The sequence below is a fragment of the Heloderma suspectum genome, chromosome 6, assembly GCF_057233095.1.
Source record: "Heloderma suspectum isolate Gila_16-S chromosome 6, 16-S_ref, whole genome shotgun sequence".
Classification (NCBI taxonomy): Eukaryota; Metazoa; Chordata; class Lepidosauria; order Squamata; family Helodermatidae; genus Heloderma; species Heloderma suspectum.
Genome location: NC_139463.1, coordinates 125,320,239 through 125,344,801, shown reverse-complemented (window position 1 = coordinate 125,344,801; position 24,563 = coordinate 125,320,239). Strand labels below are relative to the sequence as shown.

Below are 24,563 nucleotides of genomic sequence, written 5' to 3'. Positions count from 1 at the left end.
GGAGGCAGCCAGGAAAACAATCCACCTGGTGGCAGTGGGAAAAGGCCACAGGAAGGGAAGGGCAAAAGGGGGCAGGGGCACAACAGGGGCACAACTCACAGAACAGGGCATCACTGGTCCATGACATGCCCTGAGGGCCATGCACACACCCAGTCTTCCTCCCACCCTCCCAGATACCAGGACACAGGATGGAGAATTTAAACTTCCCCCTCCCTGCCCACTGAGACCTAGGGATAGGATCTGAATGGGGATCACTCTGGGGTGGGAGAGGCCTTCACAAAGATGCCTCTTCCCTCCCCTTGTTAGTAGTGGGAAAACCACATTTCTTTGCTGCCAGGAGATCACCAGAGGGTTGGGGAGGTGAAAGCCTGCCCCCCCCCCGATCCCCACTGAGAACACTATCCCCGTGCTGCAAACAGCAGCACTGGGTCAGCAGTCTTTTTCCCCGCAGCCCAGCAGTTCCCTTCCCTGACTGGCTGGGCTGTGGGGGAAAGTCGGTGTGGCTCCCCGAGCTTTGTGGGCCCCATGGAGAGTGGCCAGTTGCCGCAGGTGGCCTGCAGGGTTTGGGTTGCTGACATGGGAGAGAGCCGATGCACTGCAGGAAGATGCTTCCTGAAAGGACTCCTCAAGCAAGCGAGACAAGCTGGAGGGGAGACTCAAATCTTAACTTTTTCAATTTAAGAAAAGAAGCTGCTTTGAAGATGCTTCGCCCCCCTTCCGCCCCCTCTTTTGAAATTCTAACCTAAATCTTTGATCATATTAACATTTAAATGTAAACATCTGTTGAATGTCTTGACGATAAGCCACACTGATTTCATTGGACCCTGTTCTGAACCCCCAACATAAGCTCACACAGCAGCACCAGGCTGTGCATTTCATGGTTACATTAGCAAAGTGGGAAAGACAACGGAAACATTTTTCTTTTCCACAACCTTTTTATTTTGCTGCTCTGCTGACGGGTCGAGAGAGAGCCTTGCTGTACACAACCCCCTTCTCTTCCCGTCGCTTTGCTCTCACTGGTGCAGGAGGAGTCGGAGCAGAGGAAATGGTGAGAATGGCATAGGTGATGTCTGAGCCCTGGGAAAGAAGAGGGAATCCAAGGGTGGGATTAAACCATCGTTGGCTCAGAAGCCCATTATGAAAGAGGCATTTGGGGGGAGGCGGCGGGTTGGAGCACAATCACAAATGGGAATTGGTTCGGCTGACATGGTGCACCTTAAGGATCCCTGCATAGGAGATGATGGCTGAGAGAATTACCAGCACACTCCAAAAAGTAAGGAAGACCTCGCTGGGTCAGATCAGCCACCCCCTTTTGACTATCCACAGCATCGGGTGCTTCAGAGGTAGACCACATCTGTACATCAGGACGGACAGTCAGATACCCCCTTCCATTTCTCAAACTACCATTTCCATAAATCCATAATTTCTAAAGGGAGTCTAAGGGCTCTTCCAAGCCCAGGCATGGATGAACTGAAAGTCAGTCACACACGGATCTCACTAGTTACCTGTGAGGCTGCAGTCTGGGGCGCCAACATTCCCAGATGGTCTAACTGTGTTCCACTTGATGCTCTTCTTGATGCTTCGGCATTGCAAATAAAGAAAAAAAGAGTAAGAAAAGGAGTGGAAATGTATGACTTTCGCTAGAGGTGCTCATGCATTACTCAGCTCATTTATTTGCTCATTTGTTTGTTTATCGTATCATATCTTTAAATCCAGGTCTGATGTGGTGGTCTCCCTCAACTCTCTCTGTTAAAGCAAAATTAACCACTGCCTGACAAGGCTAAATTACAACCAAAAAAAAGCACACAGCTGATCCTTCCTTTCTTTTTTACCTACAAGCATATGCGTGGAGCGCCAATACAGATATGGACCAACTTCCATGGGAAGGGGAGGGTTAAATCTTCCACCCGGTTATTCCCCCCTAAATTCACCCTCACACCCCTCAGGGGCTTTAAAAAGAGGAAAATAAACCCTCCATTGATGTCAATGGAATTTTGTTTCTCTTTTTTTTTAGCCCCTAAAATGAGGGTGCAAATTTAGAGGTGGAAGCGGCTGGTTGGGAGGGGTTAAACCTCCCCAAGCTGCGTGTGGTGGTCCTGATCTGTATCGGAGCCCTGCGCACTTACTTGCGGGTAAAAAAGGAGGTGAGATCAGCACCATGATATACATCAATGTAGTGTGTAGTTCAGCCGTTAGCAACCTCCTTCCAGGGTGTGTAGCCAAAAAAGATCCCAAGTCCCATCACATACCCGTCTTCTTCCTCCTCCAGCAGTACAAAGCAAGTGAAACCATCAGGACCGCAAATGGGATAGGTGAGCAGGCATATGCCAGCCAGGACGCAGGGGAATTCGGCGCACAAACTAAGAAAAGGAAGGGAGGGGTGGGGTTCTGTGTTATTTCCTTGGAGTTTTAATGCGGAGTTGTCAGGAAATTCCCCACCCCCAGGTTCCCACCCCTTTTGTAGGCTGCTTATCAGTGGGGGCATCTGGGTGATTTGGGGAGGGGGGGCTTTATAGGCATGTTGGGAGGGGCTTACTTGTGGCAGGCAGCTGCAGTCCCAGCAGGTCTTTTCAGGGCGGGGGGAGAATACTGCTGCTGCCAAGATGGGGGCAGCAGAGCTGCTCCTAAAGACACGTGCTGCCTTGCAGCCACCATTTTTTTCTTCCCCAAACGCCCCCAGGACAATTCCACATCTGGAGCATTTGGGGCAGGGGGACGACAGCCATCATTTCTCTTCCGTTTCCCCAGGGCAGAATCACAGCCAGCAGCACCTCCTGGAGAATTTTTCCCCTTCCACCGGCCCCACCGAAATCCACCCCCCTTTCTGAGCTGGTAGTTCTCCTTTGAGGCTGAGCCTTATTTTTGAACTGCCCTGTTCTTAGGGATGAGTGAATCAGCAGAACTCGAGCTTTGCCAAACTTCTCCAAGTTCCATCTTGAAGCTCGTTCTGACCTGAGTCCACGTCAGATGGGAGCTTTGTGTGTGTGGGGGGGGGGGTGTTTCTCTTTGAATGAAAGTCTATGTATATCCCCATGCATATTTTCCCAAACATACACATCAGTTGTATGCATCTTTGAAATGTATACATTCTTTCCCCTTTGATTAAATGTCTTTATACACATTTTACAAGAGTATGCATTTTTTCATGCCTGTTTTTCAAATGTATGCATGCTGTTGAACTCATTTGAATTACATTTCAAGGCTGGAAATATACAGACTTCAACTGCAGATTATGGCCAAGTCTGTGTTGCCTCTGGAAGGTGTGAACCAGGCTGGTGACTTCAGTTCCGGAGGGGCTGTGATTCCATTCAGGGTTTTAGTTACCACCAGCCAACTCTGATGGTCCTACCATGGTGCTGAAAGCTGTTATTCAAGGTGCTGAATGCTATCCCCAAAATAGGTTCAGAGCATTGGATAGCACCATTAGAGGTTTGGCTGGTGGAAACTAACACCCTGAATGGAATCACAGTCCCCTGGAAATTGAGTCATTAGCCGCCACTGGAATTGGGTAAATAAATCCTGATTTTAAAAACAAAAACTGAAACAAATTTCTCATACATCCCTACCTGTTCTTGAAAGCGAAAAGCAAGTGGGTAGGAAGACTTGAGCATCCTTCTATCTGTATATGACTATGCCTGCCCAAATCGCAACCAATAAAAAATGCATGCTCAGCTTCTAAATGTTTGCCCAAATGAAAAGGGGTCTGCTCTTGCATCACCCCTGCAAGACTCAGAGTTTGGGGGTCATGTTCTGAGGGCAGGAAGGATGAGCTGGGGAGCAGCCACTGAAGAATATCTCTGTGCATGTGTGTCCACCTGGCCAGTGCAAAGGTAATTCTCTGTGCCTGGATCCCACACAGATGCCCCTACCAGGCTGATGGGCAGTCAACCAGGGTAATGCGGGGGGGGGGGGATAGGGACATGAGTCAGGCTTAGGTCCTTTTTGTCACCATCACCTGTATTTGCATGGTGAATGGCCACATGAAAGGTAACACCAGAGGCTGCTCTGAGCTAATGAAACAGGTTGAAAAGAAGCACAGGAAAGAAAGGAGATGGTGTTGAAGGTATGCTGGGAAAAACCCAATGTCTTTTCCAACCTCGATCTGTGGCACTTGCAGCTGTACCCTCTCAGGAGTTCAGAGGATATACACAAAGGGTTCTCCTACTGCTGACATGGGCTCTAGCCACCAGGTGCAGCCACCATCCCAAAATGACTCACCTGTGACATTCACCTTCTGGCTCCAGGGAGACATGGTCCATGACATGCTCCTCTTTTCCTCATAGCTGCAAGCAAATTCCCCCGTGTGGCTGGGCTTGGCCTCTGGGATGCTCACAGTGGCATTTGAGGAGACGTCTCCAGTTTCATCGGAGCTCCTCAGAGACACTGCATTGATGGAGGACATCTCAACCCCATCCTTGTAGAAATGGAACTTTTTCTCAGTGTGGTTCTCAGTGGCCAAGCAAATGATGAGTAGGAGATCCCCTTTATTCACTTCTCCAGATGACGGCTCCACTTTCAGCACCGGAGGAGGAGGGGGATCTGGAGGAGGGATCCACAATGAAGAGGGGATTAGCATGGGAGTGTGCAGTGGCCGTGTGGTTCCGAGGCTATGGTTCATGAGGTTTCATACAGGAAGCCATATTTGGGTCAGACAGCTCTGTAGAGAGTTGAGGGTCTGGTGTGGGTATCACCTTTGTAAGAACTGAGAGTTCCTGGAGTTCAGCACTGGCTTCATGGAAACATATTGGGCCTGGAAAGTCTGTTTCATGGATCTGCAGTTCAAGCAGTGAGAATTCTCCCTTAACCCCCACCATACATGTCATTTCATGTGTTATATTTCTGTTCCGCTTCCGCCCCATACCCGAAGCTCTCTGGGCAGTTCACAAAAATAAAAAATACCATTGAAATACATTATATGATGCATAAAACCATTCAAATAATGACATAGAACAAATAGCACACACACACCAACAACAACAACATATATCTGAAACGATTAAGAAGGATAACTGTGAAAGTTCAACTGTAGCGTGTGTGTGTGTGTGTGTGTGTGTGCAGACCATTCGAGAAGAAGAATTGAAACCCATATGATCTGTGTTTTGCTAACAGTAACCATGAACTGTACCAAATAAACTACATGAACCAAAACCTCTGAAAGCCAAAGTTATGAAGGAAGATGTGGCTGCTCCTAGAGCATGTGAGGCTGGGGGCCCAACAAGCCTTGAAGCTAAATGGATCGACCGAGGGGACAGGGTTACTTCATTTCAATGATAACAGCTGCTGAGGGGTGCGAGTTTCACTGGGACTGAGGCACATGGGGAGGGGGGTGGACCCTTCCCTCTTCTGCCAAGGTCCTTTCAAAAATAGCACTGCTGTGGCTGGCATCAGCCGTGGGGCTGGGCATGCTTTCATTGGGACAGCAGTAGGGAACAACCCTTATATGAAGGGACTAAATAAACAGAGTCCCCCACACATACAGACCCCGCTTCTACACAACTGACACAAAACCGCACCTGTCACTGCGATCCTGACGGGACGGCTCCTGTCCGAAGAAGCATTTCTGTAAGATTCACCCTCTGAGTATTGGCAGCTGTATAATCCGGAGTTCTCCCTCGTGGCTGTCAGGGTTAGCCAGGCAGTCCCATTCTGAGCAAGGTTCCTCTCCGGGGTCAGATTGTCACTGAGATGGAAGAACTGGTACTGCATCCCCTGAGCATCGCTGGGAGCGGAGCACCGGAGCGTAACCTTCTCTCCTGGAAGATACAGAGGTCCCGGGGGATCTGCGGAGAGGCTGGGAGCGGGAGGAGGGACTGAGACGCACCAAGAGGAAAAAAGGGAAGAAGGAGAGTCTAATGGGGGTCACAAAAACCTGCCTATGCTCTCCGCTCTTTAGAGGCAGGCATGCTTTTCTTTTTTACAAGGCCCTTTCAACCTGACAAGCTCTTTACAGTCCTGGGAGTTGCAGGTCCAACACATCTGGAGGGAGCCTGGTTTGGGAAGGCTGGATTGGTGGGACCTTTGCATTTAGAAATGGAGAATTCACTATACCCTTTACATACAAGCCAGACTCCACTCTCCCATTTTCCCCTTGGTCTAGCAGAAACAGAGCAGCCTGCACTGGAAGCCCTGTCCAAGCCCTGTAAATAACCCATAAGAACATAAGAAGAGCTGTGCTGAAACAGGCCAAAGGACTATCTAGGCCTTCATCCTGTTCACACTGAGGCCAACCAGCTGCCTGTGGGACAAGTACAATATGAGTACAGTAGACACACACCCACACCCCGTAACCAGTGACCAGTTATATCCCAATTGTTCCCCAAGTACTGGTATATAGAGGCATACTGCCTCTCACACTGGAGGCAATATATATAGCCATAATGATTAGTAGCCACTGAGAGCCTTATCCTCCATGAATTTGTCCAATCCAAGTTGGTGGCCATCACTGCATCTTGTGATAGCGTAGTCCACAGTTTAACTATGCATGGTGTGAAGAAGTCCTGCCTCTTATCTGTTGAAAATGTCCCAGTGTTCAGCTTCATGGATTAACCCCACATTCTAGTATTGTGAGAGAGGGAGAAAAATGTATCCTGACCCTCTTTCTCCACACCACGCATAATTTTCTGCACTTCTATCATGCCCCCCCTCACATTTTTCTAAGCTAGACATTCCCGGATGTTCTGACCTGTCCTCATAGGCGAAATGCTCCAGCCCCTGGATCATTTCAGGTGCCCTTTTCTCTATCTTTTCCAGCTCCTCAATATCCTTTTTGAGATGGGGTGACCAGAACTGGACACAGTATTTCCAAGGTGGCTGCACCATAGATTCATGTAAGGGCAGCATGATATTGCCAGTTTTATTTTCAATTCTTTTTCCCATAATCCCCAACATGGAATTTCCCTTTTTCACATTAGTCACATACCGAGCCAACATTTTCATCGAACTGTCCACCACAGCCCCAAGATCTCTTTCTTGATCAGTCACCACCAGCTTGGATTCCATCAGCTATACACTTGCTTACACTGAACTGCCTTTGATTTGAGAGATCCTTTTGGAGCTCTTTGAAATACCTCCTTGTTTAAACCACTAAAAGCTTTGGTGTCATCAGCAAACTTTGCCATGTCACTGCTCACTCCTAATTCCAGATGATTTATGAACAAGTTAAAATGGTTTTAATAACTAGTTTAGTTTTCAACACTTGTAGGGACTTTGATTTCCATCCAGAGAAGTTCAGCAGTCAACACTCTAATAATCCTCATCAATGGCATGTGTCCAAATAGTGATGGGTGAATCTGCCAGTTTTGTTTCCTCCCAAATTTTAAATCTCAAGTTCTTTCTTCCCGAATATGAATTTTGCAAATTTTAGAAATTTCTCGTCAAAAAATGAATTGAAAGAAGATTTTCATGCTTTTGCACCAGCCAAATTCAGTAGGTGCAGCCATTCCCCGCATGGAGAGGCTAGTGTTGCTCCTGTCTGCCATATAGCTGATAAAGCTGAGGAGGCTGCCAGAAGACAGAGGTGGCGCTGCTAATTCAGCACTAACACGGTTGCATACACCAGGATTCAAAGCCTGACTTTAAGGGCACAACCCTATGGCCGGTAGTCAGTGGCTAGGTCTGTTCCTGGAACTGACCTTGGAGCCCGTGCTCTGAAGGTCAGTTCCTGGAGAACCAACCCCCACCCCTTCCCATGCTGCCTCGTAGGCAGCTCGGAATGGCCCCATGCGTTGCTCTCATAAGAGCAGCACGGAGCGGCAAAAATGGGGCCTTCCCAAGGGAGAGCCGGTGGGGAGGTCAGAAATGCCAGTACAGTGCACCCTGTGTGTCGTCCGGCCGCCGCTTCCCGCATTCCAGGGTCCCATGACTAGACAGCTGGAATCTGCTTTCTAGCCGCAAAAGCGGGGTGGGGGGAGCGAGGAGGTGTCAGGGTGGACACTGAGCCCATAGAATCCCAGAGTAGTTCTGATTCTGAGGAAGAGCAGTCGCTCCTGGGAGAGGAGCGCACTCCTCTTTCCCAGGGCCCACAGCTGACGGAGATTCCTCCCACCAGCATTCCTAGCTTAGATAGCAGTCCTGGGAGTGACAGAGCGTGGGAAGCAGACTTGATGGACACGCGACGCTGATGCAGAGAGCGGCGCCAAATGGAGGGCACAGAAAGGAGGCGTAGTGCCCGGTTGGCGCGCAAACAACGGCTGCGCCCAGAGGATCCAAGGGAAAAGGGGAGGGACTCTCCCTAGCCCTTAAGTTCAGGGGTCTGCCAGTAATTCCCTTTCAAACGGGGACCAACTGTTCCAACTTAGGGCATAGGTACTCTGCTGCTCATATCTAGTTGCTAACGGTAGAGTTGTTAAGTTGTAAGAGAGGAATAAAGCTTTGAAAATAATCAATTTGTCTGTGTCTGGACTTGGCCACTGGATTAGACTGAGAGAGGCCTCCAAGGAGCCCTTGACAGGAGGAGATCTGCTCCTCACTAATCCTGCTGCCCTGCACTGGATAGGCAGTTGCCCCCTGGGTTGGAGGTGACTGTCGATACACATAGGATTGCTCCCTAAAAGATTCAAAGCCAGACTTTTAAAGATGAGGAACCTGGCAGAAGACACAGACAGGTGGCAACCTTAATTCAGCACTAACATAGTTGAATACACCAGGATTCAAAGCCAGACGTTTCAGAGCAAAGCGCTCAAAGCCCTGGGCCTGGATGGATCTGTCCCTTTTGGTTTCACTTGGGAAAGATTAATCTCTGCTAATAGATGTGAATGCTTTTGCTTCTCTGTTTTGTATTTGGTGGGTAGGGGAGGGTGGTTGATGGATGCTTGAGATGGCTGGCATTCCCCAAATGTTGTCTCACTACTCATCTCATGCCCAATTCCTGTTTGTGCTTGTCATGGGTGCTCACCCTGCACAAACAGGGAAATTACATAATTCAAGAGTGATCAAATGTGCAATTGTTGCAAAGTCCCCCCAATCTGCACAATTTCCAAATTCAACCAATGTCCCTCTAGAGACTAAAGTGCACCTTTAGTCCACAGGAGTCCACAGGAAAAACTTGGGAAAATTTGGAAATTTGCACAACATTGAACGAAAGCCATCTGCAAACATTTCCGGGGCATGTGTGCTTGTGATCATGTTCAGGGCTTCAAACAACAATCACTCCCATGCTTTGCAAGCAAAAATGAAAATCTCATACATCTCCACTGGGGATAACCAGCTGCAGACTTGAACAAAAACCACATATTTAGAAAAAATCACTCCCAGAACGTTGGGTCTTAGTGTCCAATTTGTGCCATGCTAGAGAGGCATCTGCACTTCAAACTTGACATGAATGCTACAGGCTTCCCCAGGGATCAGTGAGTATTGCAATTTCGGGCCAGTGCTGAGGGCCTGTGCCTCAGGCTCCGGGGACCAATTTCCACCACCACCACCTGGAACCCACCAGGGGCTGCACCCGCCCCACTGCCCAAATCGCTTCTCCTGCACTGCCATGTCTTGGCAGGGGGCAGTGACAGAAAAGCTGCATCTTCCTTTCAAAACTAGGCATGCAGGGAATGGGTCCTTTGATGCAAACTCCTGATCCTGGAAGCCGCGGGACTGGCGTTTGCTTAAAATCAAAATGCTGCTTCGTTGCTGCTGCAGGCTGCAAAAATTTGGTGACAAAATGGGAGGTGCAAAACAGGACGGAGGGCATTTACAGCCACGGGCTGCGTGTTGCCCACCCCTGGCCTACAGTGAGAGTTCCCTCATCCCCTCACAGCATTTGGATCACCAGGATTTCTTGAGCGGAGGACATGACTGTCATACCGGTTCAGGTTCGCATTTGGAGTGTGGAAAAGACACACAAGTCCCACTTTGCGTGGGGCAGAACTGAGCGCTGAACCCAGAATCCCAACTGCCTTCACCACTTGGTGTTTTCGTATGCTATGGTCTGCCTTGGAAGGGCTGACCCCAAAAGGCAGCTTATCAAGAATGAAGCAAAATAGACTATCAGCTTCTCCTGCTATCCTGCAGTCCCTTGGCTACTGGTCATCCACAGAATTCTGGTTCATGATGACCCCTTTCTCACTTCAGTACCATGCAGATGAGGTTGACCTTGGGTGTGTGTCTGTGTGTGAGTGTGTAATTCATTTGCAAGAAGAAGGATCCTTATCCATGATAGAGAACACCGCCTGGTTACTCCTCTGAGAACGGGATGCTCTTCCTGCACTGTTTTTCCCCAAGTAAGAGCACACAAATATTTCTTTTCGCCCAAGAAGATTTATTGTGGGGACTTCCAAGGTATTTTCCTGCTGCTGTTTATACTCAAGCAGCCATTGACCATCTTCTTTCAGTTTCTGGAAAAAGAACCACTCTGTCCCCTGTCCTTCTGGGAGGGAGCATTTCAAACGGATCTGCTCCCCTCTTGCAATGATGCCATCTGAAGGGGACAAGGACAGGGTGGGGGCTGGTGGAGGCTGAGCCACAGAAGTCTCCTTGGAATCTGAGGAAGGGCAGCAGATTGAATAAGAAACACAGTTCAGCAGCTCCACGTCCCAAGAATTTAGGAAATCGCTACACTACAGACTGACATTGAATCCGTTAGATTTCCTCTCCCCAGGTGCCCTTGGGATTCTATCATTCTGGTAAATGATAGAATCTAAAGGCTAAAGCAGATCTTTCAGCAGACTACACTCAGCACCTTACAAAACTACACTAGTTCAAAGGACTCACAGGAATCACCAGTGAGACTGATTCAATACAGTCAGAATATGGCAATATCAGTCAAAGGGATATATCTACTTCCTTTCCACTCTACACTGCAATTTGTATCTGTGGAAGGCCCATTTGGCAGCTGGGTTTCTTGCCATGAAGAAAGTTACCTCTGAAGCATGGGGCCAAGAAGACAGATCTTTGAAATCCAGGTGGCAATTGAATGGATTCCCCACACACCTACACACAAGCCCTTAGGGCTCAGCCTAAGAGGCACTTTTATCAAACAACCTCTGTGGTACTCTACTGCAGCAGACACAGGCACGAGGTTTGTGGAAAGTTAAAGATTAACACATTTATCATGGTGGCAACTTTCACAGATGACAGTCCAGCTCCTCAGATGAGCTTGAGTATTACTGGCCTATTTTAAATAGTTTTTATTGTGATAGTACCATTTTATTCTTCTTTTTCTGGTACTGGTTTTTATTAATATTATAAGCTGCTCTAAAAGGTGGAGTATAAGAACTTTAAATTATGACCCCAGGCAACTAACTGCTCCCACCAGAGGGGAGCAACTGGTACAGTCTCCCAAATGTAGGACCATTACACACCGGAATCAGATTAAAGTCTACCCATTTCCCCTTAATCTGATCCAGAGTTCCTCATCAGTTCATCTCTCCTGTGCCTCTTTTCTGCCAGGGGTACATTTTGTCTCAGTTTTCAGCAACTGGGTTATTTTATTTAAACAGGAAGACACAGAATGGCCCTTGAGCAACAAGAAAAGCTGCCATTTGGGGTTTCCCTGTCAGCTGGGGGCCTGGATGCAAGGAATCTGTTGATTCTATCTTTGCCACCTTGTTCCGTGAAGCTTCCTCTCTCTGTCTTTGGCAGCAGAATAACAAGAAGGAATCCAGCAGGGGAAGATGCTCGTCCTGTGGCTTCGTAACCACTCTATGGAAAACTTTGCTCACTGGAATTGTGTCTCTAACCATGTGGTCAATTCACAGGAGATGTGCAAGAAAAAAAGCAGCAGCAACGAAAGATGATATTCCCCCTGGCTGCACCCCTAGAAGACTGGCACAATTCAGCAACCTCAAAGCAAGACCAGAAGTCCATTTACCTGCAGGGGCTGACTGCCAGAGAAGTATCCAAAGCACACCTGGAAATTAAGAGCAAGAGAGAAAAGCAGTGAGATCTTGGGGAGGGGAGAGATAGATGGTGACTTTCCCAGCTAAGGTGACAGAAAGAAGGAGGAGGCCCCAGACCTGTCACCAACGCAATGAACTCGATGCTCAGTAAGGATCCTTTTACGGCCACACAGCTGGTTCTCAGCTCCACCACCATCATGCTTTCTCTCCCAAGAGTGATGAAGAACTGGCACTGCTGAATTCAAGCTTCTCTCAGCAGAGAACAAGTCAGGAACTGCATCACCACCCCCTTCCCCCAGCATGTCTCACCCACGCCCCAGCAAGCCCACAGATCAGCTCCGAGGCCTCGGCCACACCAAAGGCTGCACTAAAAGCAATCAGGGGCAGATCACCGCATCCGGCTTTGCTCTGCCTTCTCCTGTCCTCTCATCTAAACAAAGCACTAAAGACTAGCGAAGAGCAGCTATGTGCAGCCAGAGGTGAGAAAACAGGAACTCAGTGCTGCCCAATATAATCATTGTTGATAGCAATCTTCCTACTTCTAGTCCATTCTTCAGTGTCTGCTTTTTTGTACATTCCACTAATCAACACATCTTTGTAGGCATTGTTTGGGAAGTCCACTGCAAATCTGGAGAAGCGCAAATTTGGAAGGATAGTTGGATTCTGGTTTGTGCTTTGGTTCGAATTTCTGAAATGTGAGAATGGACCAGTGCATAATTGAAGGCTTCCAACTTTTTTTCCAGTCGCTTTTTTTTTCTTTACCTCTTATTAGCAATTCTGATTGGATGATGGAAAAAGCTGTTTCCTGCTGCTGTTTCCTGCTGAGAGGGAAATGAGAGGGACATCTCAGTCTAACCAATAAGATGTCGACTTCTGTTATTAAAGTCCATGGACTGATGAAACTAGACTCCTACTTTGTCCAGGTTGAGTTGGAGTTTTCATTTGACCCTTTGCTAGGGACATCTAGCAAAGAGAGGGACATCTCAGTCTAACCAATAAGATGTCGACTTCTGTTATTAAAGTCCATGGACTGATGAAACTAGACTCCTACTTTGTCCAGGTTGAGTTGGAGTTTTCATTTGACCCTTTGCTAGATGGAAAATGCGTCATGTCTGCATGCAAGTCAATGGTAGGAAGGAGGCTTCTGATTGCCTTTCTTAAAAGTGCTTTCATTTTGAATTGAAAACAGCAAGAGCGAGAACATATAATATATATATATATAAACGAATGTTATGTCATCATTTTGTAACTCAAACAATAATTGGGTGCAATCCTATGCATGTTTAGGAAGAAAAACAGTCCTACAACTCCCAGAATTCCCCAAGCAACCATTCTAGCTCAGAATTGCTGGGAATTGTAGGACTTTTTTCTGGTGAAACATGCATAGGATTGCACCCTGAAGATGTTACAAGGATAAATCAAGGAACCAAAAATGTGCACAACCCTTTACATAAACTATGTGTATATAGAGATACACGTATGCCTCCTGAAGTGTATCATGATGACAAAGCCACTCAGAGGATGCAGAAACAACAACTTTATTAAATAAGGCTTATTTATTTATTTATTATTAAATTTATTAATCGCCCATCTGGCTGGTCACCCAGCCACTCTGGGCGATGTACAACATACAATAAAAACAATAAAAACATTTTCTAAAATACCCTAACCCACCCCAAATGCCTGCCTGAACAGCCACGTTTTTAATGCACGACGGAAGCTCATTAAAGAGGGGGCATGACGGAGTTCCCTAGGGAGGGAGTTCCACAGAGGCTCCCTGACAAAAGGCTGTGCAGCATACTGCTACAGGCAAGGCCAAACAGGACATTGAAAGCTGTCTTTCAGTTTCCTGTTTGGGTATCTGGGAGATGACTTACGCACTTCCTAGTATGGCCAACACCCTACACTTCACTTCTATTACTTTTTGAATTCCCACTCCAAATATCAGCTTGAATATCTATTGACCTTCCCCTATTATTTCATAGGGATGGTGCATTGGATGGCTATGTTAAGGTATGTATCTCTCTGATTCCACATACGTTTCTGTAATTCCACCAGTAAGCCCCCTTCTCATGTTCTTAAAAAACTTCTAATCTGAAGAAACAAAAAATAAAAGGAATCCATAGATCCCCATCTCCTTCTGAAGTGGTGTGAAGGAGTTAACATATCCATGTTGCATCCAATATCTGTATTGACCAACTCGTCTTTAACACAACTTGAAAGAAATCTAATCTGTCTATCCTTACAGAAGTGGAGGTCAGAATGAATAAAAGAGATTGGTGATTTATCTGGGCACAATACATTCCTACATCTGTCCCATATCCTCAAAATGTCTGATTAAATTGTGGTTATTCCCATCATATTTTGTCTGTTTTTCAGGTACAGCCGCAGGAATGCATTAACTGGTTGTTTGCTGAAATGTTGTGTCCATCAAAATGTTTCTTCTTGAGGTTCTTCGAACCAATCCAATTTGAACAATTAGCTTTAAAAAATGACACACGCACTACAGTGACCCGGACTGCTAAACTTCTTTCTTTCTCGAACTTCCATATTGTTTTAAAATCAGTCCTACAATTATTCATTTCCCCAAATAAAACTATTAACCATTGGTTGTCATCATTTCATGTTAGGCTTTAAGGTAGCATTTGGCACACTGTGTCATAACAACAACACCAACAACAATAATAATATTGTGGAAGGGTATTCACCTGAACCCCAAAAGACTGAGTTTTGACCATCTATTCAGCTCTGCTTCAATTTTCTCGTTATTACTCTTTCACTTTCAATTTCACTCATTTATGTTTGCAGGGATGGCGTCAGGAAGGCTAAAGCTGAGAATGAGCTGAGGTTAGCGAGGGATGCTAAAAGCAACAAAAAGGCTTTTTTCAGATACATGCATAATAAAAGACAGAGGAAAGAAATGGTGGTTCACCTATTAAATAAGGATGGCAAAATGACAGAATATAAATAACAGAAGACAAGGAAAAGGCAGAAGTGCTCACTTCCTACTTCAGTTCAGTCTTCTCCTGAAAGAGGATCTATGAGCCCCTTGGCAAAGGCAAAGTACTGGCTGAAGGGGCAGGATTGCAACTTGAGATCGACAGGCATATGGTCAAGGAACACCTCATTATGAGTTGAAATCTCCAGGGCCAGATTAATTGTACCCTAGAGTAATAAAGGAACTGGCAGAAGAACTCTCAGAACCGCTGTCTATTATCTTTGAGAAATCATGGAGGGCGGGTGAAGTGCCAGATGACTGGAGGAGGGCTAATGTTGTCCCTATCTTCAAAAAGGATAAAAAGGAGGAACCTGGGAACTACAGACCAGTCAGTCAATCAATCAATTGGTCAATCAATCAATCAATCCCTGGGAAAATTCTGGAGCAGATGATCAAGCAATCCATCTGGAAGCACCTTGAAAACAATGCAGTGATTACTCAAAGCCAACATGGATTTGACAAGAACAAGTCCTGCCAGACGAATCTGATCTCATTTTTTGATCAGGTCACCTCCTTGGTGGACTGTGGGAATGCTGGGGACATCATATACCTCGACTTCAGCAAAGCTTTCGACAAAGTGCCCCATGATCTCCTGATGAGCAAACTAGCTCAAAGTGGGCTAGATGAAACAACGATCCGGTGGATCCACAGTTGGCTACAGAATCGGACTCAAAGAGTGCTGATCAGTGGGATCTTCTCAAACTGGGGGGAGGTAATGAGCGGAGTACCACAGGGCTCAGTCCTGGGCCCAGTGCTCTTCAACATTTTTATTAATGACTTGGATGAGGAGGTGCAGGGAATGCTGATCAGATTTGCAGATGACACCAAATTGGGTGGGGTACCTAATACCCTGGAAGAGAGAAACTAACTTCAAAGTGATCTTGATAGTCTGGAATGCTTGGCAGGAAACAACAGAATGACATTTAATAGGGATAAATGCCAAGTTCTGCACCTAAGAAAAAGAAACCAAAGGCACAGTTACAAGATGGGGGATACATGGCTCAACAACACTACAAGCGAGAAGGGGGGGGGGGAGGCAAATGCTATTTTGGGCTGCATTAATAGATGTATGGCTTCCAAATCACATGAAGTACTTGTTCCCCTCTACTCAGCACTGGTTAGGCCCAATCTGGAGTACTGTGTCCAGTTTTGGCTTTCAGAAGGATGCAGACAAGCTGGAGAGGGTTCAGAGGAGGGCAACAGGGATGATCAGAGGACTGGAAACAAAGCCCTATGAAGAGAGAGTGAAAGAACTGGCATGTTTAGCCTTGAGAAGAGAAGACTGAGGGGAGACAAGATAGCACTCTTCAAGTCCTTGAAAGGTTGTCACAGAGAGGAAGGCCAGCATCTCTTCTTAATCCTCCCAGAGTGCAGGACACAGAATCATGGGCTCAAATGACAGGAAGCCAAATTCCAGCTGAACATCAGGGAAAACATCCTGACTGTTAAAGCAATACAACAATGGAACCAATGATCTAGGGAAGTGATGGGCTCTGCCACCCTGGAGACATTCAAGGTGAAACTGGACAGCCATCTGCCAGGAATGCTCTGACCTGGATTTCTTCATTAAGCTGGGGGTTGGACTAGATGGTATTGTAGGCCCCTTCCAACCCTACTATTCTATTATTCTATGTCTTGGGGATTATGATAAAATCAATTCCCCAAATGACAGATAGGTTTAGTTTTAAGTGTCATGGCTGTTTAATTTCTTCCTGGGTCAGAAAGAAAGTTTACAAAGTTCCGTTTTCATAGTATCAATGTTGTGCTAATGTCACCAATAATTGTAAGGATCTATATTAAGGCTTCCTGCTGCAGTTGAACAACTGCTAGGGCTAAATCAGCTGCAAACAATCTTATTTTACCTTCATGGCCTTCAAGGTTAACCTGCTCATGGTGGCTGCTGTCTGCTGCTGTGGCTGTGTGGTTACAGAGCTGCTCTAAGATGTTGGTGTTGTGGGTTTCTGGCGGTTCCTTCTCCTTCGCCTCTTTCATGACTGGTTTGGTTTTGTTGCCAGATCTGCAAAAGGAGAGTGCTTTCTGTTCTTTAACCAGTTACTGATCCATACGAAGATCTGTCCTCTTATTCCATGACTGCTAAGTTTGCTCAGGAGTTTTTGGTGTGAGACTTTGTCAAAAGCCTTTTGGAAGCCCAAGTAAACACTGTCTACTAGATCGCCCCTGTCTACATGTTTATTGACCCTCTCAAAGAACTCTAAAAGGTTAGTGAGACAGGACTTACCTTAGCGGAAGCCGTGTTGATTCTTTTTCAGCAGGGCTTGTCCTTCTATACGCTTACTAGTTTTATCTGTAATAATACCTCCAACCAATTTACCCAGAACAGACATTACGCTAACCAGCCTGTAATTTCCCAGATCCCCACTGGATCCCTTTTGGAAAATTGGTGTTATATTGACCATCTTCCAGTCCCCTGGTATAGAGGCTGATCTTAGAGACATGTTGCATATTTTTGTTTGAAGATCAGCAACTTCATTTCTGAGTGCTTTGAGAACTCTAGGATGGGTACTATCTGGGCCCAGTGATTTATTTGCTTTCAATTTATCAATAAGGTTGAAAATGCCATCTTTTGTCACCACTATTTGCCTCAGTTCCTCAGACTCCTTCCTGAAAACATCAGTTCAGGCACAGGTATCTGTCCTATGTCTTCTGCAGTGAAGACGGATGAAAAGAATTCATTCAGCTTCTCTGCAATCTCCTTATCCTCCTTCAGTACTCCTTTAACTCCATTGTCATCCAATGGTCCAACTGCCTCCCTAGCTGGTTTTCTGCTTCTGACATATCGAAAGAATTCTTTATTGTTGGCCTTGATTTTGTTAGCAATATGCTCTTCAAAATGCTTCTTTGCATCTCACTTGGGCACGACTTCCATTTTCTGAAGGAAGCTCCCTTTTCTCCAATAGGTCCCTTAACACTGCTCCTTAACCATACCTGCAGCCATCTCCTCTCTGGTCTTCAATTGTCTCACTGTGCCCCCCTCACCTGCATCCAGCACTCTGCTACCAAAATTATTCACCTCTCTCATTGCTTTGATCATAGGATAGCCCTCCTTAACTCCCTAAACTGGCTTCACCTCTTCCCCCCAGATCCTGCATGAACTTCCATCCTTGCCTCCAAACCCCTTCATGGCCTGATCCCTTCTCCACCCTCTTGTCTCTTGGCCCATTCCTGCCCGTGACCTGGCTTGGCAGTGCCAGTACCCTCAGCCTTCCGAAGGGCTCCCTCCGACATACTCAAATAACTCTCCCCTTTCTCCTGTGCTGCCAGCGATGCATGGAGCTCCCACTCTCCTGGCCTCCATGAGGCCAGCTCTTGTACCGCCTTCTGGATGGGGTTGCACTCCCCTAAAGGATCACATTCATAGTTTTGGGGTGCTCTTGGACCCAGTCCTGTCCAGAACTGTCACTTGAGGCACAGGTGAACTCAGTGGCACGGAGCACTTTTTATCAGCTCAGGCTGGTATAGAAACTATGCCCTTATCTGGACAGAGATAGCCCAGCTACAGTTATCCATGCTCTGATAACTTCTCATCTGGATTACCGCAATGCATTATACAGTACGTGGGGCTGCCTTTGAAAATGGTCCGGAAACTTCAGCTGGTCCAAAATTAGGGATGTATGAATCCCTTTCCTGGCTCCGTTCCGGGGCATCCGCATTGGGGGGGAGACGCTCTGTCCCTCCCCCTGGAATCCTCCTCGGCCGGCTCTGCTCCTCAGTGACTCTGCAGAGCCGCCAGCCAGGGCCAGCCGCAGCCAGATTCTGGCTACGGCCAGGCTGCTGCAGCTGCAAATGGTGGCCGCTATACCGGCCACCATTGGCATCCCTACCAAGCTGTGATAGGCTACGTAAGTATTTACGTAGCCTATCACAGCAAACAGCAGCCACGCAAATGGCAGCCACTACGCCATTTGCGTGGCTGCTTTAGGCCGTGATATGCTACATAAATACTTACGTAGCCTATTACAGCAAAAGCAGGGGTGCAAATGGCGTAGCAGCCACCATTTGCGCCTCTCCTCTTTGCCGTGACAGGCTACATAAGTATTTACATAGCCTATCTAGGGATGGCGGAGAATTTCTCCACGAATCTTCGGGAGGCCGAGCGCCAAGGCATTCGGCCCCCCGAAAATGTTGGGGAAATTCTCCGCCGGCCCCCCACCCCCCCTCGGGATGGGACTTACCTTCAGCGAATGTCCCTCTCGGCGGTGGGTCCCGGCGGCAGTTCGGCAGCGGTTCGGCGGGGGCAGGGGCGGCGGCCAGTCTGCCGACCGGCTGCTGCCACTGCCATTACCAAATAAAAAAGTAAAAAAAAAAACCACACACACACTCCTGTGATAGGCTACATGACGATTTACGTAGCCTATCATGGCTAGATTTCCAAAGTCAGCCGTGATAGGCTACGTAAATCGTCACGTAGCCTATCATGGGTGACTTTGGGGGAAAAAAGCGCATACGCAAATGGCGGCGGCCCATGGGCGCCGCCATTTGCGTTCCTTATTTTGGCACATCTAGTCTACGTAAAGATTTACGTAGACTACGGCGAAAATAAGGGCAACGCAAATAGCGTTCCCTTATTTTCACCGTGGTCTATGTAAATCTTTATGTAGACTAGACGTGCCAAAATAAGGAACGCAAATGGCGGCGCCCATGGGCCGCCACCATTTGCGTACGCGCTTTTTTTTTCCCCCAAAGTCACCCGTGATAGGCTATGTGACGATTAACGTAGCCTATCACGGCTGACTTTGGAAATCTAGCCGTGATAGGCTACGTTAATTGTTACGTAGCCTATCACAGAGTTTTGGGGGTTTTTTTACTTTTTCTTTCGCCGCCGGGGAGACGGGGCGCTTCTCCCCGGCCTGAATTTCGGCCGGGCGAGGCGGGACGCCTCACCCCCTCGCCTGAACTTCGGGGGGAGAAGCGAAGCACCTCCCCCCCACCGTGAAAAAAGCTGCGGGACAAGGTAAGTCCCTTTCGTACATCCCTAAGCCTATCATGGCCTAATGCAGCCATGCAAATGGCGGCCGCTAATGGCCACCATTTGCAGCCGCAGCAGCCCAGCAGTGGCCGGAAGACGAGCCTGAGCCACCGCCGCTGCATCTGCCGCTGCATCTGCTGCCAGGTAGGCTCCGTCCCAGGGGGATTCCATGGGGTGGAGGGGGATTGCTCCATTCCACCACAGACTCCGGGTGGGAGGATTCTAAAGAATCCGGCCTCACTGGAGTCCGTGGCGGAATTCTCCAGCATCCCTATCCAAAATAGGGCAGCAAGATTGTTAACAGGGACTGGCCAGCAAGATCATATTATGCCAGAACTTTTTCAGCTGCACTGGCTGCCAGTCCATTTCTGGGCCCGATTCAAAGTGCTGGTATTAACATTCAAAGCCCTTAACGTCCTCCTCCCATATGTGCCTGCCCAGACCTTACGTTCATCCTCAGTGGCCCTTCTCCGTGAGCCCCTTCCAAAGGAAGTAAGGTGGGTGGCTACTAGGAGGGGCCTTTTCTGCTGTGGCACCCCAGCTGTGGAATAAGCTCCCTAGTGAGGTTTGCCTGGCACCTACATTGTATTCCTTCCAGCGCCAGGTAAAGACCTTTTTATTTTCCCAGGCATTTTAGCATTTAGCTTTCTAGACTTTTAGTTTTGCTGTTTTAAATCTGTATTTTAAATTCCTGCACTGCTGCTAGTTTTTATTGTGGTTGTATTGTTATATTGTGATTTTAATGTTCTATATATATTTTTAAAAAAATTGTGTTTGCCATTTGGTTTTAATTTTTGTGAAACGTCCAGAGAGCTTCAGCTATTGGGCGGTATAGAAATAAATAAATAAATAAATCTCCCCCCAACCCATTTTTCCCATGCAGTCCTTGGCACATCCCCTGCCTTAGCCCCATACCCTACTGTGGTATGTAAAATTGCAATGAGTGCAAATCCTTCCAACTTACCATTTTCCTCCTCTTCTTCTGTTGTCTCCCTGGCATCTGCTTACTTGATTGTAAGCACCATGGGGCAGAGGACTCTCTTCTTGGTTTTTTGTGAAGTGACAGGTACACGGTTGGTGAAAGATAAATCAATCAATCATTACCATAAAGGCGGCCCGTTTCTCAGGCACGCAGGAAAGGGCTTTCTCCTGTGTTGCCCCCAAACTATGGAATGTGCTCCCTCAAGAACTGTGATTCCCCCTTACACACACACACGCACACACACACACGCACACAACCTGGCCTTTAGAAGGGGTGTAAAAATCCATCTTTTCAATTTAGCCTGTTAAAACGTGGGGCTTTTCCATGTTTTTAATGATCTTGTTTTTATTGTTTTAAAGTTTTAAATTCTTGTTATTATTGTTTTAAATTCTTGTACACCACCTTGTGTACTTTTTAGAAGATAATGTGGTATATAGATGTTAATACATACATACATCCCCTTCATGGATCACTGCCTTGTTTTGGCGAAGGGGCTTGCGTAATTCAGTGAAGCCATAAGCTATGCCGTGCAGGGCCACCCAAGACAGACAGGTCATGGCGGAGAGTTCTGACAAAATGTGGTCCACTGGAGAAGGAAATGGCAACCCACTCCAGTATTCTTGCCAAGAAAACCCCATGGAACGTAGCACAAGGCTAAAAGAGATGATGCCGGAAGATGAGTACCTCAGGTCGGAAGGTGTCCAATATACTACTGGGGAAGAGCAGAGGGAATTTCTAAGTAGCGCCAGAAAGAGTGAAGCAACTCGGCCAAAGCCGAAAGGACACTCAGCTGTGGATGTATCTGGTGGTGAAAAGAAAGTCCGATGCTGTAAAGAACAATATTGTGTAGGAACCTGGAATGTAAGATCAATGAATCAAGGTAAGCTGGAGGTGATCAAACATGAGATGGCAAGACTGAACATCGACATCTTGGGAATCAGTGAACTAAAATGGACAGGCATGGGCGAATTTAATTCAGGTGACCATCATATCTACTACTGTGGGCAAGAATCCCTGAGAAGAAATGGAGTAGCACTCATAGTCAACAAAAGGGTGGGAAAAGCAGTTGTTGTTGTTCAGTCGTTCAGTCATGTCCGACTCTTCGTGACCCCATGGACCATAGCACGCCAGACCTTCCTGTCCTGCGCACTCTCCTGGAGCGTGCTAAAGTTCATATTCATTGCATCGGTGATACTATCTAGCCATCTCATCCTCTGCTGTCCCCTTCTCCTTTTGCCTTCAGTCTTTCCCAGCATCAGGGTCTTTTCCAGAGAGTTTTCTCTTCGCATTAGGTGGCCAAAATATTTCAGCTTCAGCTTCAGTATCTGTCCTTCCAATGAGCACTCAGGGTTGATTTCCTTTAGGATGGACTGATTTGACCTCCTTGCAGTCCCGGGGACTCGTAAGAGTCTTCTCCAGCACCACAGTTCGAAAGCATCAATTCTTCGGCGCTCAGCCTTCCTGATAGTCCAGCTCTCACAGCCATACATTACTACTGGGAAAACCATAGCTTTGATTAGACAGACCTTTGTTGGCAAGGTGATGTCTCTGCTTCTTACTATGCTGTCTAGGTTTGCCATAGCTTTCCTCCCAAGGAGCAAGCGTCTTTTAATTTCATGGCTACACTCACCATCTGCGGTGATCTTGGAGCCCAAGAAAGTAAAATCTGTCACTGCTTCCATTTCTTCCCCTTCCATATGCCAGGAAGTGATAGGGCCAGATGCCATGATCTTAGTTTTTTTAATGTTGAGTTTCAAACCAGCTTTTGCACTCTCCTCTTTCACCCTCAACAAGAGGCTCTTTAGATCCTCTTCGCTTTCTGCCATTAGGGTGGTATCATCTGCATATCGGAGGTTGTTGATAATTCTCCCAGCAATCTTAATTCCGACCTCTGATTCATCCAACCTGGCATTTCTCATGAGGGAAAAGCAGTACTGGGGTACAATCTCAAAAACGATACAATGATCTCAGTACAAATCCAATCCAAGGCAAACCATTCAACATCACAGTAATTCAAGTCTATGCCCCAACCACTGAGGCAGAAGAAGCTGAAGTTGATCAGTTCTATGAAGACCTACAACACCTTCTAGAACTAACACCAAAAAAAGATGTCCTCTTCATCATAGGGGATTGGAATGCTCAAGTAGGAAGTCAAGAAATCACCGGGATAACAGGCAAGCATGGCCTTGGTGTACAAAATGAAGCAGGACAAAGGCTAATAGAGTTTTGCTAAGAGAACACTCTGATCATAGCAAACACTCTTTTCCAACAGCACAAGAGGCGACTCTACACATGGACATCACCAGATGGTCAATATCGAAATCAGAGTGATTATGTCCTTTGCAGCCAAAGATGGAGAAGCTCTATACAGTCAATAAAAACAAGACCTGGAGCTGACTGTGGCTCAGATCATGAGGTTCTTATCGCAAAATTTCAGCATAAATTGAAGAACGTAGGGAAACCACTAAACCATTCAGGTATGACCTGAATCATATCACTTATGTATATACAGTGGAGGTGAGGAATAGATTTCAGGGATTAGACCTGATAGACAGAGTGCCTGAGGAACTATGGACGGAGGTCCGTAACATTGTTCAGGAGGCAGGAACTCAATCCATCCCAAAGAAAAAGAAAGGCAAGAAAGCCAAGTGGCTGTCTGATGAGGTTTTACAAGTAGCTGAGGAAAGAAGGGAAGCGAAAAGCAAGGGAGAAAGGGGAAGATATATCCAATGCAGAGTTCCAGAGAATAGCAAGAAGAGACAAGAAGGCCTTCTTAAATGAACAATGCAAAGAAATCAAGGAAAACAATAGAATGGGAAAGACTGCACTCACTGCAGCATCATAGGCAAAACGAAGAGTCTTTGCTAAACGTTGATCATACTCGTCTCACCATGACAATGGGGTTGTTGAACCCACCCACCCCAAAAACCCAGATCATCCCTCATCCACCCAACAGCAAATACCAGGTCCAGGGTTTGTTCTGCCACATGTGTGGGGCCAGTGATGTACTGAGTCGCCCCATGGTCATCACGGCTGCCATGAAGTCACAAACAGGCCCTGTCAGGATAGCCCCGGTGTGGATGTTGAATTCCCCCAGAACCACAGCCCTAGGGTTCTCCAGCACCACCTCCGAGACCACCTCAGCCAGATCAGGCAGGGAGACTGTTGGGCAGCGGGGTGGGCAGTACACCAGCAGCATACCTGTTCTGTCTCTTTGGCCCAAGGCAAGGTACAGACCCTCAAAACTGGTGCTAGGATGGATGGGTTTCCTCATGAGGGAGATGGAGTCCTTATGGATGACAGCAACTCCCCCCCCCTAAAATCTAGGTTGGTGCTGCACTGAGTACCCAGGTAGAAAAAGCTGAGACAGATCCACCCCGACCAGCTCATCCACCCAGGTCTCAGTAATGCACACCAGGTCAGCCCCTTCATCCACAATCAAGTCATGGACAGTAATTGTTTCATTATGGACCAACCTGGCATTCAAAAGCAGCACCAACAGATCAGAGGGTGGGCTGATAGGGCAGCCTAGGTTTTGAGGTATCGGGGAAGAACCGAAAGATGGGATCGATTTCAAATATCTGTACAGCCTTTCCCTTGCCTGGCATGTCCAACCCCCAACGCCATACCTCCCTCTGCCCGAGATTACTCCAAGAGGGGCACCCTGTTCCTCCCCCCTTCCCTGGGATTCACCTGATCACGTCTACAACTTCAGAATAATATAAAACTTATGGATCACTGCCTTGTTGTGGCGAAGGGGCTTGCATA

The 24,563-nt window shown here is 47.1% G+C and overlaps 1 protein-coding gene across 1 annotated transcript; it reads right to left on the bottom strand.

Moving 5' to 3' along the window:
• Positions 1–925: 925 nt before the first annotated feature.
• On the bottom strand, positions 926–11,796 carry LOC146343056 (uncharacterized). Its single transcript, XM_084808118.1, has 9 exons — positions 11,745–11,796; positions 10,294–10,471; positions 9,304–9,631; positions 6,683–6,762; positions 5,514–5,791; positions 4,219–4,539; positions 2,250–2,360; positions 1,506–1,579; positions 926–1,077 (listed from the first exon to the last, which is right to left on the bottom strand). The coding sequence occupies exons 1-9, from the start codon at positions 11,794–11,796 to the stop codon at positions 937–939; spliced, it is 1,563 nt and encodes a 520-aa protein (XP_084664244.1). The 3' UTR covers positions 926–936.
• Between the last annotated feature and the right edge of the window lie 12,767 nt (positions 11,797–24,563).

Excerpts from the sequence above, each read along its gene's own strand:
- LOC146343056 (XM_084808118.1), bottom strand. The coding sequence starts at position 11,796 with ATGGACTTCTGGTCTTGCTTTGAGGTTGCTGAATTGTGCCAGTCTTCT. Across the intron at positions 6,763-9,303 it reads GCATTCATGTCAAGTTTGAA|GATATTGAGGAGCTGGAAAA; the intron begins GTGCAGATGCCT and ends CATCTCAAAAAG. Across the intron at positions 4,540-5,513 it reads CGTCAGGATCGCAGTGACAG|ATCCCCCTCCTCCTCCGGTG; the intron begins GTGCGGTTTTGT and ends TCCCTCCTCCAG.